The 19878-nt window shown below is 42.3% G+C and overlaps 1 protein-coding gene across 11 annotated transcripts in view; it reads right to left on the bottom strand.

Annotated features, from left to right (window-relative positions):
- Positions 1 to 271: 271 nt before the first annotated feature.
- Positions 272 to 19878, bottom strand: part of TTLL8 (tubulin tyrosine ligase like 8) — a 60983-nt gene continuing 41376 nt past the window's right edge. For 5 of the 11 annotated variants that reach the window (XM_053253396.1, XM_053253394.1, XM_053253395.1 and 2 more), the window contains exons 11-16: positions 18280 to 18428; positions 15010 to 15256; positions 10360 to 10795; positions 7024 to 7495; positions 2308 to 2436; positions 272 to 594 (exon numbers count right to left, since the gene is read on the bottom strand). In XM_053253396.1, the coding sequence (XP_053109371.1) occupies positions 473 to 594; positions 2308 to 2436; positions 7024 to 7495; positions 10360 to 10795; positions 15010 to 15256; positions 18280 to 18428 (1555 nt within the window). In that variant the 3' untranslated portion in view covers positions 272 to 472. Of the gene's footprint in view, positions 595 to 1088; positions 2437 to 2468; positions 2851 to 7023; positions 7496 to 10359; positions 10796 to 15009; positions 15257 to 18279; positions 18429 to 19878 lie in introns of those variants that run through there. The other 6 variants (XR_008308075.1, XR_008308077.1, XR_008308076.1 and 3 more) reach the window with 6 other exon arrangements.

Consider the following 19878-nt stretch of genomic DNA (forward strand, 5'->3'; position numbering starts at 1 on the left):
AGTGCACATCCCTGGACTCTAAAAGATAGTACTTAGCTTGAAAAGATAAGATAAACACCAGTTATGGCTTAAGACAATTTAATTTTTAAATGTGCTAAAGAATATACCTCTTGTTCCATAAGAGATTGGACTTGAGGTTTTTAAAAAGCAATGTATAACATGGCTTGTTCAATAAACTTTCTACAGAGGCAGCTATTTTAAAGCTCAAGGAAAATTTAATGAAAAGATTTCATTCAATTGTTCAAGCCAATCCCCCCCCCCCGCTACACACACACACACACACACGGCAGAACAAGCATGTGTCAAAGCTGACCATTATGATTTGGCCACTGATAAGCAATAAGAAGCATTTTCCAGATAGCTGCTCCAAATTCTTGTTCCAAGCGACTTGCCGCAATTGATCTATTCCGTAAACTGCAACTTAGTCCTAACTGTAACAGTACCCATTTGAATTTTTTTTAAAAAAACGTTCTTAATTTGGTATCCTCCAGATAAGGGTGTGGAAGTTTCTGGAACTGGAGCCCATTCGAATCAAAAAGTTCTGCAATTTGATATCCTCCATGTAAGGATGTGGGTTTTTCTGCAGCTGGAGCCCTATGTGATATGGTGTGACAAAGATCAAGAAAAAGAGTTCAGCCAGCACTATTGTTAGTTTGAGTCACAAGAGACAAATAATGGTCTTGGGGCAGAAGTGGTCTTGAAAGCTTGGGCTTTGTACCTTGGCAATAGCTGGGTGGAAGCTGATCCCATCCTCTTGCTTTTGGTATGCCTTTGCCTTAGTCTACACATTAGCTTGCAGGTTTTAAAGATGGGGGAATGTGGCACAAACTGAAACTTCCAAGCAAATCAAAGCCTCCCATGGAGCTAACTATGAACCCAAGCCACCCCAACCACCCACCAGGTCTGGGCAATGAGGGCTCAGGGGATGAAGAGTCTGAACGGATGCCAGACCCCCTTCATTATCCAAGCACCAAAATCCCAAGGACCCACCCAGCGAGTCAGAGCTATCAGCATCAGAAGATGAGGAAGGGAATGCAGGAGAGCTAGCACCACCAGAAATCCTTGATCCAGAAGAACCCCCACCTCACCCAGAAGATACTCCCGTGCCTCCATCTGGAAAATCCATCTTTGACCCTTGACCTGATGACTATGATTTCATGGCCCTGTGCTACCCTGATAAGCTCACCATGAATGTACTTCAGATTCTGCGTCACCTACTATTCCCAGTTCAAGTGTGGAATTTGGAACACACTTGTTCCAAGCTGGAATTCTACATGAGTTCTAACTTCTAACACCTGAGTTCTCAAAGTATGAGGCAGGTTTAGTGTGCTTCCAGCTACCAGGGAGGAGCAAGTTCCTTCCCGTTTCATTCTGAGATTTCACATAGAGCAGAAATGCAGATTTATGGTCTCCTTTGGTATCCCTAACAGTGTAACAGAGCGTTTGAGGGCATTCCTGCACAGATTGATTAACTAATGAAGCCAAGTGACAAGATCTTGCTTCTCTGCAAGATTCTAGTGTTCTTGGAGACTTATCACCACTAGAGGGATCATAAAAGGATGTAATGGGGAATAGATTCCTCTTTTTTTCCTGTTGATCCACCCAGCTTCATAGCTAGTATAAAAGTAAGTTCTACCACCCAATTTGTTATTCTTCCCCCACTGCTTCTCTGATCCTGATCATCCCTCTGGAAATGGCATTTCTGGTTACCCTATGGCCATCCAGGTAAGCCCTATTCAGAAACTATGCTTTGTGAATTTACACAAGTCTGTATACAGTTACATATTCTTGTGTGAATGGCTGTACTTGCATTCATTTTAAAAGTGAACCTGGGTATGGGCCCCTCAAATGGTATAGGTAAGAAGAGTGCTGCTGTACCTGCGTTCAGCCTAACTTGTGAATAATTGTACCTGTGTACAGATCTATATATGTATACACTGTACATTCTTTGTACAAATGTTGAAATAATGTGTAATAGGGCTGTAATGTTACATGCATTTTCTTGTAAGGTCTAATTTGGCACTACACTAGTCTGGAATTCTAGACTTCTAGTCAAAACACTGATTTCCATAGGTTCTAGCCACGAATTGGCTATAGCTATTGAGAATAAATGGGGCTTTTCGGCATTTGGGGTTTTTTGTTATATGCAAGAAAGGTGCTTGAGCTCTGTCTTAGCTATAGGGAATTGTTTTTGTAAAAAAAAAACTTTATCAAAGCACTTTCAGTAGATTCAAAAGTATTTTGGAAGTCGGTAACTTGGGACACTCAGCCTTTTCTTTGCCATCTTTTCAGGAGAGGAACACGCACTCATAGGTAAATATGACTCTCCTTGCAATACAGTTGCACAAAAAGAGCTGCAGTGTTTACAAGCTTTCTCCAACCGGAAACCATCTCCACAAATTAGGCATGGAGTCTTCTTGTTTGTGTTCTGCAGACCTTTAAACAGAGAGCAGACATTAACTCCTATCAACACTGAACTGTATAGTTTACAACATCCCTTTTGCTTGGAATCTATATAAACACTCTATAGAGAAACAATGAGAGAGCAATGTTTGCAGTTAAGCCTAAGCAACTCCAACCCATGGCATTTTGTCCCTCTAAGCAAAATATCTGAAAAACCTGCTCCACCCAGCTACCAGCAATGGGCTTTCCCAGGCTTAGGAACCAACCCCTTTGAGATTAAAAATAAACCCCGCATTGCATGAACATACACATGTTACATAGATGATGGCACTCCTCATTTCTCAGGTCTTTGTATGGTCAATATATATTAAGCTCTCTTTCCCCCTTCATTTCTGCTTGAAGAGCCTTTTGGACTTGAAGATTTGCATCCTCTTTCATCAATAGACTCTGAACCAATAAAAGATGTAATGTCATGCCTGTGCATAGCAAGATTTTACTAATCAAATAATGTACATAATAAAATATTATTAATCAATCTTACCAGGCAAAGAGACACCTTTCAAAATGCTGACTCTTTATATTTAGCAAGGGAAGAGAAACTGGCCCTATTTAACCCAATACAGTGTTTCTCCAGTGACTGTTGCTGGTATCTTCCCTTTAAAAACAACAACTGTGAACCGTTTGGGCACAGATGACCATTTCTTTTTCTGTGCAAACCACTTTGAGAACCTTCTTGTTGAAAGAATGTATATAAATAAGCATCAGTGATTTTAAATTAAGATTTTTCAAAGGCTGTCTTATAGCAGCTTTTTTCCTATGGAAGAACATTGAATCCATTCATAATAGACATTAATAAAGCACAACCTTTTATGTGCATTTTGTAAATGATCTGAGTACAGCTCTTTGTACAGTCAGCAGGTACAATCCAAAAGACAGGTGCATAGTATACCCACTAATAGCTATGTAAAAACAAGTCTTCTTGAACTCACCAAAATATGTCAATGTCTGTGGCTAATGGGAAAGCCTCACTTTGTTTGTGATTCCTCGCCAGTGTAACAGTGCAAGTATTTAAGTAGCACCTGTCACCCAGTTAAAGAAGGTTAGTGAATTGTATGGATTCTAATTGATTAATTAATCAATTGAAATCCATACAATTGGTTGGCTTTCTGAAACTGCATAAACTAGGACATACATTTGCATATAATTCTGAAGAAAAATGTACTTTGTTTTTAGATAATGCCTACACGTCACACCATCTTAGGAGAAGCATTTCCTCCTTGTGCAAGAGAAGGAGGAATATTAAGAAGATGCCTAACTACATTTTTGTAAACATTATTTATTATTTTATTTTATTATTATTTTAAAAAACCAACTGCCCAAATTATTATTATTACATTAAATATTAAATTAATTCTTATTAAGTACCTTTTTAATCAAACAATATAGTTCAATTGATTCACCTAACTGGGTAATTTATTAAATGCTGTAGACCTAAAGTTTAAGTGATATTTCTATTATGGTGAGTTTTCCAATGCCAGAGGTAAAAAAATCTGATAGTTTTTGCTAGATTTTTCCTGCACCACCACCCACCCCAAAGATCTGAAAGTGGCCATTTTTCAATAGAAGAAGTTCAAAGAAAGACTAAAGGATGAAAAATCAAAGCTGAACTAGAATTCATGATGTTTAATTCTATTATCTGTGGTCTAAAAAAGGATCAGTCACATGCATGCACACTGCACGCGTGCGCACACACACACACATGTTTATGGAAGATTACATTTCATGCATTTGATGAAATGAAATCTACAAATGCTTATGCTAAATATGAATTTGTTAGGCTTTATGGTATCACAAGGCTCTTTTTCATTTTTTTCTGCTATACACTAACATGGCTACCCCCTGGAAAAGGAAACTGTTAACATTTTTCTAAAGGTAAATATAATAAAACATCTGATCTGGCAAGACTAACTTAGATCCAAAGTAAAGAGGCAAATCCAATAATAAAAAGAGAAATCAAGGCCGCCGGGGGCATGACATCCTCAAGGATGTAATCACCAATAAAAAAATAAAGGGTGTTTCACTGGCCCTTAACTTGACCAGTCAGTTTAACAAGTGAATGTGAAAAGGCTAAGGTTGTAAACAAATACATACGAATTAGAGCTAGGAATGAGGTTGTAGAGTGCTGGATGGTAGAACAGAATTTACAATTTCAGACAACAGGTGGGGGATCCACTTTGGAATACCCCTCATTTAAAACAAACAAACAAAAAACCACACCAAAAACAACCCCTTCACTGAAAACAGTAAACTTTAGAGAAAGATATTCTGTTGTGTGAAGTTTCTGTTTATTGAAAAGGATTTTCACAGGGCAGGATTAAAAAGCAGCATCCCCCATCTACAGTACAAAGTGGTGCAGTCCATTTGTACGACCTCAGTTTTCTTCTGCCTCATTCTGATATATGTCTACACATGATCTGAATGGCTGCTTATAGATGCCAGCAGTACTGCTGACCCAAATAAAAATCCACGGAAACAATGAATTTGGAGATATCCTAGATGAGCACATTCCTTTGTGACTGCCTATGCCTCCTTCCAAAAACCTGAATGGCTTCTCAAATGTCACACTTCAAGATTTTCCAAGCAATAAATCAATTGTGTGCTTTATTTAGCAGAGGCCATTGTATTTCTTGATGAGTGCAAGACTGAACCAAACTAGACATGAATCAGGAGATCCATGGTTGGATCTCCCATGTTTTGATTAAATGACAAGACTGAAGAGGAATTCAAATTGGATTAGGACCACAGGCCACAGGAAGAGGGGAGTTGATCCTTGACATCCATGGTATTTTCCCAGTTTGAACCCTACCTTCAAATTGCTGTGTACCAGACGGGAGAAAGCATACAGAGGAGCCGGCAGGAGCAGCCCTTGCATGAGGAAAGTGAAGCAGTCACCTCAGGTTTTATTGGGGCACCAACAGGGTGGCAAGTTGCTTGCAAGAAACACAAAGAGAGAAGAGGAGGCTGCTGGCAACCTTCCCTCCTCCCTGCCCCCTGCATCTTTCAAAACATGAAAGGGTTAGTTTTGAAAAGGGGCTGGCCTCCTCTAGGGGCATGGAGCAAGGCTGTATTTAGTGCCTCGCCTCAGGACCACAAAACTTTGGGCCACCCCTGGGAACAGGGTCAGTGCTAGGTTTTGAGGGAGCACTGGGGCAAAGCCCTGTGTGCTGGGCCTTCAGATGGTGCCCCCTCCCTTCCCCCTGGATGGCTGGGAAGCAAGGTGGTAGCAGTCCAGAGTTCTGCTGGTGACCAACTACCCAGTTAACTTTGTGGGGACAACCCAAGTAAACTCCCATAAGGTTTATGGGGAGGCTTACATGGACAGCAGGGTGGCAGCAGGGTGGAACACTCTGTAGAAACTGCACTGGCTGCTGCCATCTTTTCTTAACAATGCAGTGGCTCTCCCTTCACTGAATCATAGTTACACATGATGGGACCAGAACATTGCATTTTTCTTTTTTAAAATAAAATGAAATGTCAGCAGTTAGCATTACTGATAAGTAGTGGTCTAGATTGCACTCTAGATCACTGTTGCAATCAGGCTCTCAATGAGTCAGGTATTGGGCAGGGCCTCAGGGCATTTTGATGCTTCTGAACCCTGATCAATGCCAGTGTGAAGGAATGACCCCTTCCCACTATGAGTGTGCACGCACGGTTTGCAGTGAACCATTCCACGACAAATTGGGCCAGTTCGAGCAGCTCAATCGTGAACTGGACCAGCCTTCAGGAAGGCCAGCTAGTCCACGATTGAACCAAATCAAACCCAGTCCATGGTGGAACAGTTCGGCGGTTCATGGGGCTATGTAAAGTGACTTGCAAAGGGGAATCCAGTGAGGATTCTCCTTTACAAGCAAAGGGGAATCCTTCACAAAAGGCTTCTAAAGGGCAGCCAGGGATGGGGGCAAGAGCTGAGGCACCTTTCAGCAGGGTTTGAAATTTAGTAAAAAAACTGCAGGTTGGGTAGATTAGCTATGTTTGTAAGGGTTTGAATTTATGTTTTGAATTATTATTATTATAGCAAGGGTAAATTTTATAGTTGATGATTCACGAAGAGATGTGTGCAGGAAATCCACCTTTTTGTGTGTATTTGCAATGAATGATAATATTACTACTGTTAAAATTAATAAAAATTGAATTTGGGGAAGAAGAAGAAAAAAGAGCTGAGGCACCTTTAAAAGTATGTCACACAAGTTTAACCATCTTTTGGGTGACAGCAGATGGTTAGACTGCAGGCTAGCTGCAGCCACAGCCTGACTTGGTCAACCTCTGATCCTGACCCTGATGAGCAGCAAGGGATTAAAAAACAAACCGTGCTCAGTCAAATAGGTGTGAAACCAGCATATGTTGGTAGTGCAGATATACCTTAAATACCTTAACCTTAAAATATCAACTGCATGGCAATTTTTTCCAATATATTTTATTTTAACAAATATTTCCTCTACATATTTGACAAATCATCAGTGGGCAACTGTAGTATTTATTGTAACATTGCCTTTTTATATCATATAGTGCAATTAATGTAAGTTATATAGAGATATAAAAATATTTATGTTTTAATTTTACCTGTGTCTTTAGAGGGCTGAAGTAATGCCCAGTCTAACGCACGCGGCTTTGGAGAGCTATTGACTGCTTGACCTCCATTCTGATTGTTTGTCTCTTTCATCGATTTGGTCTTTTTTTTATCACACATGGATGTTGATTCTGGGGCTTCAACTAGGCGAGGGAAGTCTATGGTTTTGACAGACTTTCTGTGGGTGGTTTTTACTTTAGAACCTTTCTCTTGTGTTTTCCTCAGGGTCTTTGGCAAAGTGAACAGAGTACTATTTCCAGTTTTTACTTTTACATGGTGTTTTTCATTGACAGATACCACTGAGTCTCTCTTATTTTCTTGATTAGTTGCAGGCTGTGTTGCACCCATCAGTGGTTCAAAAAAATTAAAATTACTGAAGGTAGCCATGTGCTTTTTCAGTCTCTTAACACCAATTCCCTCCACAAAAAGGTCTGCAGGATTAAATGGTGGCAGATCCAACATAGACTATAGAGGAAAAAGAAAGACCAAGTATTTTCTAGTGAACCCCTCTCAAGGTTGGCGTTGGAAAGAACAAACTATCCCCCCCCAACTTGGAAAATGGATTGTTAATTTTGCCTATAGTTCTACATTTTTGAAATCATGAGGAGTGCAGCAGAGACTAACCCATTCCCTCCCACAACACCCATAAATTCTACCTTGCCTTCCCCTGCCTGGCCCCCTCCTCCCAACAAGTGCCCTTCCTCTCCACTTACCTTTCATATGGCTCTAGCATCAGCAAGAGAATGAGGAGACATGTGTCTCTTCCCTCCTCCCCTCCCTGATGCCTGACATACAGTCATCACAACATGCCATATATCTGGAGGGTTGGAAATTATAATCTTCCCAGCAGTTCTGCCATGGGTCAAGTGTGCATAAAAGACTACACTCCCAGCAATGATGATTGTGATGACTCCATGCCAAGCACTGAGGGAAGAAGGGAGTGAGTAAGAATGATGCAAGCAAGCACAGTTTAAGTTAAGAACATAAGAACAGCCCTTCTAGATCAGGCCCAACTGATCCAGCATCCTCTATCCCACAATGGCCCAGCAGATGCCTCTGAGAAGCCCACAGGTAAGAGGAGAGGGCATGCTCTCTTTCCTGCTGTTGCTCTCTTGCAACTGGTATTTAGAGGCATCTTGCCTCTGAGCCTGCAGGTAGCCTATAGCCATCAGACTAGCTACTGATAGACCTGTTCTTCATTAATTTGTCTAAGCCCCTTTCAACCCATCCAAGCTAGTGGCCATCACCACATCCCATGGCAAAGAATTCCATAGATTAATTATAAGAACATAAGAACAGCCCTGCTGGATCAGGCCCAAGGCCCATCTAGTCCAGCATCCTGTTTCACACCAGCCCACAGATGCCGCTGGAAGCCCACAGGGAGGAGCTGAGGGTATGCCCTCTCTCCTGCGGTTATTCCCCTGCAACTGGTAATAAGAGGCATCCTGCCTCTGAGGCTGGAGGTGGCCTATAGCCCTCAGACTAGTAGCCACAGACTAATTATGCATTGTGTGAAAAAGTACTTCCTTTTGTGGGTCCAAAATTTCCTGGCCTTCAGTTTCAGGGGATGACCCGTGGTTCTAGTATTGAGAGAGGAGTAAAATTTCTCTCTGTCTACTCTCTCTTCTCCGGGCATAATTTTATAAACTCTACTATTTCTCCCCATAGTTGCCTATTTTCCAAACTAAAAAGCCCCAGATGTGGTAGCCTTGCCTCATAAGGAAGGTGCTCCAGGCCTCTGATCTTCGTTGCCCTCTTCTGCACCTTTTCCACTTCTACCATGTCCTTCTTAAGATATGGTGACCAAAACGGTTCACAGTACTCCAAATGTGGCTGCACCACAGATTTGTATAAGGACATGATGATATTAGCATTTTTATTTTCAATCCCCTTACCAATGATCCCGAGCAGAGAATTTGCTTTTTTCACAGCTGCCACATTCCTCTCCAGGACAGGTAGGATTAAAATTCGAATTGGGGAGGAATTTTGTAATATTGTCTCAGACTGGAGGAGAGCACGACAAAACTGCCAGATTAGACTTCCAACCTGTGCTCAAGTCAAATTCACCAGTATCACTGGTGTTTTCAACAATTTTCCTTTGTAAAAATGGAAATCAGAGTGACAGATAGTTGGTAGGGAAGTGCACAAATGGATCATGCAGGTACGGGCGGGGCAGGGAGCGATTCCCTTCCAAAACAGGTCTTTACCTGCTCTGTTGCCACCTTGCCACATTTCCAGGCATGGCACTTGCTCTACCAAAGACCATGTGTGGCTGCAGCACTGTTCCCTGCAGCCTGCATGCAGTGTCAGCACACACATTGCTGCCAAGCATGCATAGTGGTCATGTGCGTGCTGACGCTGCCTTGCCCAGGCTGCAGAGAACAGTGCTGTAGCCATGTGCAACCCTGGTAGAGCGAGACCCATGCCCGGAACAGCAGGGCAGCAGCGGAGCAGGTAAGAACCTGCTCACCTGCTTTTTAAGGGAACTGCTCCCCACCCCACCAAACTGGTTTGGCTGCAGGCACCCAAGCCGGTTCAGCACTTCCCAAAGAATGTGCCAAACCAGTTTGTGCACATCCCTATTGGCTGGTTCTCACAATCATGTACTGAAGAAGAGATGAACACATTGTCAGTTCCCATATGGAAATAATTTGGACTGCTTTTCTGGGCAACAGTTGGCTATCTAGTTTATTATTCTAGAGTCTGAATTATTTCCTGAAAGGGTCTAGAACAGGGTTTCTTAACCTTGGGCCCCCAGATGTTGTTGAACTACAACTCCCAGAATCCCCAGACATGGCCTTTGTGGCTGGGGATTCTGGGAGTTGTAGTCCAACAACATCTGGGGGCCCAAGGTTAAGAAACCCTGGTCTCGAAAGTCTTTCCCTCACACTGGTTCTCTTTATGTCTGTGCCAGTTGGTGTGTTGATGGAAGTGGTGATATCAGTAACATTTGCATGTCAAGACTTGGCCTGAATCTAAAAAGGCTAAGCCATTACTGTGATCACCATTAAGGAGGGAAAGGCAAGAGTGTTAGTAGTGGTGCACTTGGCCTCTTAGGCCTTGGCTGTGGACTGGCATACTGACATGTCAGTGTGCTATGCAAATATGTTGTGCAAGCCTTTTGAAGTCTAGCATTTTGGGGAAGGGCTTTTTGGACCTTTTTTTTTTTTTTTTTTTTACCCCATAGCAAATTCTGGCATGACATGTGTTATTACACACTCAGATTTTCAAGATTAACAGTTCAAGTCCTACACCTAAGTATAGTCAGTCTCAATCACAGGAAAAATTTGAATTCTATCTGATTAGTGAACAAATAAAGTAACTCCTACCTGTCTCCAAAGGAGTTCAAATTTTCCAACATCACAGTTTTTGTCCAGCTTTCTGTCAATAACTACTTTAATAGTGTCTTCTTGAACCTGAGCACACAGATCTGATGTTATTGGGGTAGAAGGATACATGGTTGGACTACTATTGATTTCAATCAACCAAGGTTTAAAGTCGCTTCCAAGAATAAAATCTGCCCCGTAGAGTTCAAAACTGCTCCTGCGTGGCTCAACTTGGTCCTGAACCATCCTCATTGTACAGATTAAAATTTTCTTCATGGATGGGTAGATAATATTGCGCCAGATATGGCCAAGACCTCTCTTTTGCAAGTACTCTTGGAATCTGCTGCTTGACCACATATTGTGATATGGCAACTGAGAACTGCGATCTTTTGCATTCATATAATTTTTCTGGATTGAATTATTGCAAAGGTGAATGGAGCTGCAAAAATGGTAGAGAAGAATTACTCTTATGAGGAAAATGGCACAGAAATGTACAATGCTAACTATTTTTTTGTAAAAATAAATAACAGGAAAGTTTTTAAATGATACATTACACTGACTTAGACAGATTTCTATTTACAGCTTTAAACATCTTGAAATAATTGATGCAATCCAGATAAAGTTAGGCACTCTTAAACCCTATTAAAATCAATTTTACTCTGTGATATAAAATGAAGGAGTAGAGGAGATTGACTCTGACATGATTACATGATACTTAGCTTTACGCTTGAGTTGGTTTCTCATGGGTCTCGTGTTAGTTCAGGGCTGCACCACTTTGGCCTCCTGAAGATGTTGGACTACAACTCCCATTATCCCTGATTATTGGCCACTGTGGCTAGGGATGATGGGAGTTATAGTCGAACAACAGTTGAAAGGCCAAAGTTGTATAGCCCTGTTAATTAGTTTGTGCCTGGCAGTTTTCAACAGTAAAGTGGGAATAAAATGCCTCACTATAAAAAACAACGAACAACTTTTGGCAAGAGGTCTGACAAATAATAAACAGGTTCCTTTTCTTGAATTGTTCTTCTTAGGGTAGGCTGAATAAAGTCAAGTGGAGTTATACATATTTTAGGATTTGTTTTAGTTGGGAATTGGGACTTAAGTCAAGAGCTCCACAGAATATTCAAGAAACTTCCTCAGCACATTTGAGACAAAGATCAATCTTTTATCTCTTTTTCAGCACCAACTGTTTTAGAACAGCACCTCCAGACTGTGATCAACCGACCTAACTAAAGGAATCTTTGTACAATAAACCAAACCGAGAGTATTTTTACACACTGGTTTCATTGTGCAGTAATCCTTCTATAATGAAAATGTCATAACAGGTAAAATCAATATTCTGTCATAACTATTTCATTTTTAAAAAATGCTTTTTATTATATAGAAAAGTAAGATAAAGGTTACCCCTCTGAGCCACCAACTTGTCCAATAACACATAATATGGTATATCACACATGCTCATACCCATGTATGTGCTACGTACATTCATACTTATCATCAGGGCCGGCTTTTTCTAGGAAGCAACAGATGCATTGCATCGGGGCGCCACCTACTGGGCTGGGAAAGTACTGCTGCCGATGGAACTTGAAGAAAAGCAACAACAGTCTCAGTGTGCTGTGCCACTGATTTCCCCCAACACGCTCTGTGGGAGCTCCAACCCTCTCCTTTGTGTCCCACAGTGCCTGCCTGTCTCTTTCAGGGAATCTGCATACTACAAGTGGATTGCAGTTTGCAAAGATAGACAGACTAAGCAGAGGTGGGGGGTGGACTCGGCTTCCCTTTGTTCTGCTCAGTCTGAGTCATCAAGTCAAAACAAAGGGACTCTCTTTGTTTTGCAAAGGGTCTCTCAAACAAACTTGACCAGAGCCATGTAGAAAGAGGCTCTCCTCCCCTCGTTTGCTCTCTGGGCTCTAGACTCTCACTCTGTACATGCACATAGTCACTCTTCACCTCATGTGTTAGGGAGGCTCTTCAGATCAGAGTGAGGAGAAAGGAGACATGATGGGGAACAAGACCACAGGAACAGTCTCATTTAAAAGAGGAAGCATCCTTTATCATTCATATTTCAAAAACAGTAAGCAAAAATGGAGGGGTGCATGTATAATGGGGAATGTTTACTTTTGTGAAATGGGGAGATACCAGGCATGAAATCACTCTGTGTCTGTGATTCTGGGAATGGCAGAGTATTGAATGCAAAACATGCAGTGCCTGTAGAATCCAGGGCAAAAATGCAGTATGTTTTAGTTGCTTAATGCAGTATAATGTTCAATTTAATTTTCAGTATGATTATTATTTTAAGTTAATTGAGTAGAATTTACAGGCATAGGTAGGGACTATTTTTTAAAGGGTGAAAATAAGGCGCAAGGACTACTTAAGTGTTTTGCTTGCCTGCTTAATCATGAGTCAGTGTATGCACAAAACTGAGATTAATTGGCACAAAGAAAAAAGCCTGTGTGTGATCTTGTGTAAGTTTCAATGATGAGATAGAGGGGAGAGGAAAAAGGATTTTGTGAAGGTGGTTGTTCATGCTGGCCAGTGAATTGCTGTGAAATGAATACCTTACTTATATGTCACACCTTAGTTTAAAGAATATACATACGGATCTCTCTCACACACACACACACACACACACACACACTCCTCATTCAGTTCTGGACATGTAAAGGTAAAGTGTGCTATTGAGTTGGTGTCTACTCCTGTTGACCACAGAGGACAGAGCTATGTGGTTGTCTTAGGCAGAATACAGGAGGGGTTTACCATTGCCATCTCCCGTGCAGTATGATATTATGCCTTTCAGCATCTTCCATGTAGCATATGTATAAATGTGGTGTAGTGGTTAGAGTGCTGGACTAGGACTGGGGAGACCCGAGTTCAAATCCCTATTCAGCCATGATACTAGCAGGGTGACTCTGGGCCAGTCACTTCTCTCTCACCCTAACCTCCTTCACAGGGTTGTTGTGAAAGAGAAACTTAAGTATGTAGTACACAGCTCTGGGCTCCTTGGAGGAAGAGCAGGATATAAATGTAATAATAATCTGTAAGGGACAGAGGAGCCATGCAGTTTCATAACCCCATGAGAAATGAACCTGTTCTTCTATATGCCATAAATAATATAGCTTGAGAGGCAGATACTTATCTCTTCTCAGCTATCCTAGAGACCTTACTTCTTGTAAAGTCAGAGCCAGAGGCAAGGGGCTGGAGGTGAGATATAATGTTTTTGTGTGCCACACTGTGCAGGGCGCATTATTTGCGTGTAGGAACACAGGAAGATAGGAAGCTGCCATATACTGAGTCAGACCATTGGTCTATCTAGCTCAGTATTGTCTTCACAGACTGGCAGCAGCTTCTCCAAGGTTGCAGGCAGGAATCTCTCTCAGCCCTATCTTTGGAGAAGCCAGAGAGGGAACTTGAAACCTTCTGCTTTTCCCAGAGCAGATTCATCCCCTGAGGGGAATCTCTTCCAGTGCTCACACATCAAGTGTCCCATTCATATGCAACCACGGCAGAGCTCGCTTAGCTAAGGGGACAAGTCATACTCGCCAGCACAAGACCAGCTCTCCTCCTATTGTATCAGTTTGTAACTGACATTTCCATCAGTTCCCCCTAATTGTCATTTCAAGTGGTAATCACAGAAGCTGATGACAAAGGTGTGCTATCCCTTTAAATGCCACAGGCCTTGGACGGTTCTAAGCCAGGCCTGCCTTCTGACAGCTGGGATGGATTCTTCAGCCTTGAATTTTTCAAACAGGCTTGGCTGCTGTTCCCTGATGGCTTGCTTGAATTCTTGCAGTCCTCGATCTAGTCTCTCTTTATTTTATTTTATTATTTATTTATTTATTTATTTGATTTATATACTGCCCTTCCAAAATGGCTCAGGGCAGTTCACAACATGATAAACAATTAAAACAAATTAACTATTAAAACTGGGTAGCCATTCCCCAGGTCATCAGTATCTAGCCGGCAATGACTCTCTTCCCTGGTAAACTGACTTCCTGAAAGGGAACAGGCACCTTAGCTCTTTGCCTGCCCTTCCTCCTTCAGCTCTGACTCCATCTTCAGCCTTCTTCCTAAGACTTCCGTCCCATACAGTATCTTCCACCCAATCTGCCTGAAACCCACTAGGACCGGGGAGACCCGAGTTCAAATCCCCATTCAGCCATGATACTTGCTGGGTGACTCTGGGCCAGTCACTTCTCTCTCAGCCTAACCTACTTCACAGGGTTGTTGTGAGGAGAAACCTAAGTATGTAGTACACCACTCTGGGTTCCTTGGACGAAGAGCGGGATATAAATGCAGAATAATAATAAAATAATAATAATAATAATAATAAAACTACATAATTATATTATATACATTGTTATGTACATAATTCCATAAAATCTTTGTGTATTAAATTTTGAATACACACTAATTGTATTTCGAATTTTTATTCTTCACGATAACTAAGGGCGCTCAACAGAGTGTTGCATCTGGGCGCCAGATCCCCTAGAGCCAGCCCTGCTTATCATTCATTATTATCATACTTAATTGTTTACATACAGAACAGATGCAAAAATAAACTAAATCTTGCCCATCAAAAACTATTTCGAATGAATGTGAACAATTCCTTCAGAAGGCATTCTTCATACACACATTCATGTTTTTCTTGGTTACCTGTGCAGATTGTCTAAGGAAAAACGCTGAGTGGAAAACCTCAGATAACTTTCTTTGTAGAACCATATAGTCAGAGGATTCCAATCTGTTACAAGAAACCACTGTCTAATATCAAATTTTGTATCGTAAATCAGTAGTGGTGTTTCAATATATTTTTGGACCACCCATTTATGATCCTTTATTGGAAACTGATCAGTTGGTTCAACTAGTTTCAGTATATCCTCCAGCCGATTCTTGCATACTATTTCTTTGAGAGAGAAATGAGAATAAATATGAACATGGCTATGTGAGATAAACAACAAACAAATGGGTACTCAATCAATGAGAGGTGTACAAACAGGGAACTAAGAGGCTATCTACTATTCTACACAGTAGAACATGCTCCTCAAGTGTTTCCCATTGAGAAACACCCAGAATGTGCGAAAGTTCCATTATTCTTCCAAATATTTATGGAATGCATCACAGCAGTCTGTGTCTCTCAGATGGTAATTAATAGTTGTAGGAACCAAACCTCTTCCTTGAAAATCTAGCAGTAGAGATGTGCATGTAACCAGCGACTGCCAGTTCGAAGGGGTGGGGGATAGCTTTAAGGACTGGGGAGGGTGCTCTTACCCACCACCACCACATTTCCCCCACCAGCGCTATCTTTGAAATTGGTCCCACAGGATGGCAGAGTACCTCTTTGCCGCCCCAATGCATCACAGACTGGAAGTGGCCGGAAGTGCCTGGCGCACATGTGCACATCATGACCACATAGTGTGCACATCATGGCAATTCTGACCACTTCCGGCCCATGATGCACCAGGGCAGCAAGGAGATACACTTCCACCGCAGAAGACCAATTTTGAAGACAGCACCAGCGAGGGAAATGCAGTGGGTGTGGGGTAAGAGCACCTTTCCCAGTCCTTAAAGCTATCTATCCCCACCACCACCACCACCTTCGAACTGGCAGAACCGGCGGACTTTCAAACCAGTTTGGAGATCCATGAAAGGGCCTCCCAACTGGTTCTGTGCACATCCCTATCTAGCAGTACTCAGCAAGCAGGTTAAAATTGAAATAATTGTTAATAGAGCTTCCTCATAACCCCTAATTTATGCTGTTCACATTGTTAAAAATAGGGAGATTTCTATTCCCCACCAGGCTGCAATTCATGAGATATCATGAATAGTCCAAAGGTCACATTATGAAGGCTTGTCTCTGCCTAACTAGATTTCTCAGTTTCAGAGATCAGCTGCCTCAAAGCCCTCCACAGAATATTCATCTCAAACAAGAAATAATTGAACTTGGGCTCAGAATTCCATAGGGCAGATTCTGAATTTACCAGACAAATACAATGCTGGCAAAAGCTCTTCTTAGTCATTTAAGCAATGGTTGTAAAACAAAAACAACGCTGGTTACTCAGCAATGACAAGAATCAAGCTGAATGATAGCATGCTTAAACACCATCCTTTTTTTCTCTCTTCTGAACTCAAGGACCCATAATGCTGTATGCACTGTTCCATAGACAATATATAGGGGCTTTTTAGGTTTCCTCTCCTGGAGACAACTCTCTTTGCCTCCCAAAGCTCCTCTCCCAAAGATCAGGGAATCTCCAGAATAGCTCCATAATAGTGCAGTTGGCTGTTCCCAGAAATAAATGTAAATAAAAGGAATAAAAACAGGACACACATACATATGAAAGCACATTGCACTCTCGTGCATGGACCTCTCTGGATCCTTGCCAATGTTTTTCTTTGTTTGTTTTGCTTTGTTTTATATTACATCAGGGGTTCCTAACCTGTAGTACTTTAGATGTTGAGGAACTACAACTCCCATCATCCCTAGCCACAATTTATTGTGGCTGGGGATAATGGGAGTTGTAGTTCAGTAACATCTGGAGTACCACAGTTTGGGAACTTCTGTATTACATGATAGTAAATAGCAGATATTTGCTTGAATGAGTATTCTGTTCTTGGCTGAACTGGGGCTTCCACCAAGGCAGGGATCTGAAAGGGGAGCTGATCCCTTTCTTCAGTGAAAAGGATAAGGACCTTAGCTAGCGCTGAGCAGGACCACACAAGAGCTGGGTTTAGCACCATGGGAAGGATATTGCTCCAGCAGCTTCTTGAAGCAGACTACCAGATGTTATGGCTGCTGCTCAGCCTCAGGAATAGTGAATTGGCCCTGCCCTTTGCCTAGAGAGCCTCTGCTTCTTAAAAGAGCCTTGCCAATTTTCTAAGCACTGGATTCATAGATGCTGGGGAACCAGTACTAGGTCTTTCCACTCCCTGAACTACCCACCCCATCCCTTAATTGGGGAGTGTTCTCAGCCATCTAGCTAGGGGAGTGTAGCTAGTGTTTGGCCCTCTTCCTGGCGGCCCCTCATGCGTACCAGCCACGCACCCTGCTCTTGATGTCACATGCAGGGGGAGTGGCCAGAACTCAGAAGGACCTGTGCATGTGCAGCCCTCCTGAGTTCATTTCCCAGCCAACTACAAAGCAGGCTGGATGTTTTCTTTGTTCTTGCTCTCGCTCCAAATGATGTCACACACAGAGGAGTCTGGCCAGGACCCAGAAGAGCCAACATAGCCCTCCAGAGCTGATTTCCCAGCCCGCTTCCTTGTTGGCTGAGTGTTTTCTTCATTCTCTCCCTCTCCAAGGGAGAGAACAAAGAAAATACCCAGCCAACAAGGAAGTGGGCTGGAAATGAAGCCAGGCTGGAACTTGAGGGGAGGGGAGGGGTGTGCCAGGCAGCTCTCAGGAGCTGGGTGATTCAGGTTCTTTGAACCTTTCTGTCCAATTATAGCTCCATCCCTCCAGTCCTGGTTTATTAGTATTCATAACTCATTTTCCTATGGATTGTATGACAGTCTGTAAAGTAGATATTTATAATAGCCCTTTGCAATAGATGCTTTGATTTTGATATTTTGATTATGTGAAGGGAAATTTTCATTTTGATTATTTTGTTTCATGTAAATGCTACAGATAACACATCTTCAATATAAAGAGGTTGCTAGCTTGTGTTTATGGCATTCATTTCTATCCCTGACATCTTGCCAAGAAAAAGAAATAACGTCATTTATTTAGGGCCTCCAAATTAAGGATACAAGTATTTAAAAACTATTTCAGATGTTTCTTGAGGGGAAAATATTCCAAGATAGTTAGAAGTGTTCCAGATAATGTGATAACAATGCCACATACTTTCCATGACAGACACATTGCATTCTAAATGAAGAATATCTGCTTTACACAAAAAAATGCAGAAAAAAAGAGAAGGACAGCATTCCTACCTCTGCCACGGGATTTTGCTCCAGGTTTAATAATCCAGATATTGTGGATACCATCAATACCTTGCTGTGGGTTTACTATCATAATTTTTTGCAAAATGTTTTGACACTGAGCGAAATAATTGTCTGCATTACAAATCACTGCGCCTTCACTGCAAATGAAACAACATTAAAACGAGCTTATAAGAAACATATTATAAATATGTCCTGCAGTTACAGGAAATAAAAAGATGATTATTTCAACTGCAGTATACAATTATTTTTGCTGTATTAAAGAGAGTCAAATCCTCTTTTAACTAAAGTTATAGATCTCATTGACTCTAATATTCCTACAAACTAGTTTCCTAAAATATATTTACAGTTTCACATACTTGAAGCCATTTTAATTAATTTGAATAGCTATTATCCCCTGGATCCATATTTCCAACCAGTAACCTAAAGGGGTGTGCACAAAACTAGTTTGTTCAGTTCAGTTAGAGTCCAATCTAGATTCAAACTGGGCATGATCAGTCTCCCCCTGCCCCCCCCCACACACACACACATACACTGCCACCGCAAACAGATCCCTCTGCTTGGCTTGAATTAGAGCTGGTTCAGGTGTTCTAACAGATTTAAAAAAAAAAAAAAACATTCACCACATCTGGGGGTGCTGCTGCAGCCATGGAAGTGTCTCTGGTGGTTCCCTCTTCCCCCACCAGCCTTCCCCCTCCCCCGGTCTCAAATGGCCCAGTTTGGGCTGTTTTCAGCCCATTCCAGCCCTCTCTTTGCTGATGGTGGCCATTTTGGAGGCTGCCACACATGCGCACTGGCCATCCGCATGACCCCGGTTAGAACACCTGAACCAGTCCTGAGCCAGCCAGGGGGGTACAGCTCGATCTCAAGCTGAACCAGGGCCAGTCTGACTCAAACTGAGACTTGGTTGGGCTAGTGGCCCAGTCTGGTCCCAGCTTCTTCCTCCAGGGTATTCTGTAGAGGAGCAGGTGAGGGGACGTGGGCAGGGAGGTGGCGTGGCTGTGGTTTATAAGGATAACATCTCCCTTACCAGGGTTCCTGTTAGGGTAGCAGACTGCATTGAATGTGTGTACTTAAGTTTGGGGACCAGGGATAGATTGGGACTTCTGTTGGTATACCAATTGCCCCGCTGCCCAACAGAATCCCTTACTGAGCTCGCGGACTTGGTCGCAGAACTTGCGTTGGAGTCTCCCAGACTTTTGGTACTGGGGGACTTCAATGTTCATTTTGGGACCAATTTGTCCGGGGCAGCTCAGGAGTTCATAGTGGCCATGAAAACTATGGGCCTATCCCAAGCAGTCTCTGGATCAACGCATATTGCAGGTCACATGCTTGATTTGGTCTTTTACTCTGATCAGAGTGGTGTTCCGTGCATGGGGACTCCTGTGATATCCCCCTTGTCATGGATGGACCACCATCTGGAGCGCAAGTGTAGGAAGACTCGACTCGAATCCGACAGATTACGACATCAAGCACATTTAAAGATCTATGCTCAGGCGATATGTGCAGCAAAGAAGCAGTTCTTTTCTGCCCGTATTGCCTCTGCGAGTTCACGTCCTGCGGAGTTGTTCAGGGTTGTGAGGGGACTAA

This window comes from Hemicordylus capensis, chromosome 5 (genome assembly GCF_027244095.1).
Source record: "Hemicordylus capensis ecotype Gifberg chromosome 5, rHemCap1.1.pri, whole genome shotgun sequence".
NCBI classification, from domain to species: domain Eukaryota; kingdom Metazoa; phylum Chordata; class Lepidosauria; order Squamata; family Cordylidae; genus Hemicordylus; species Hemicordylus capensis.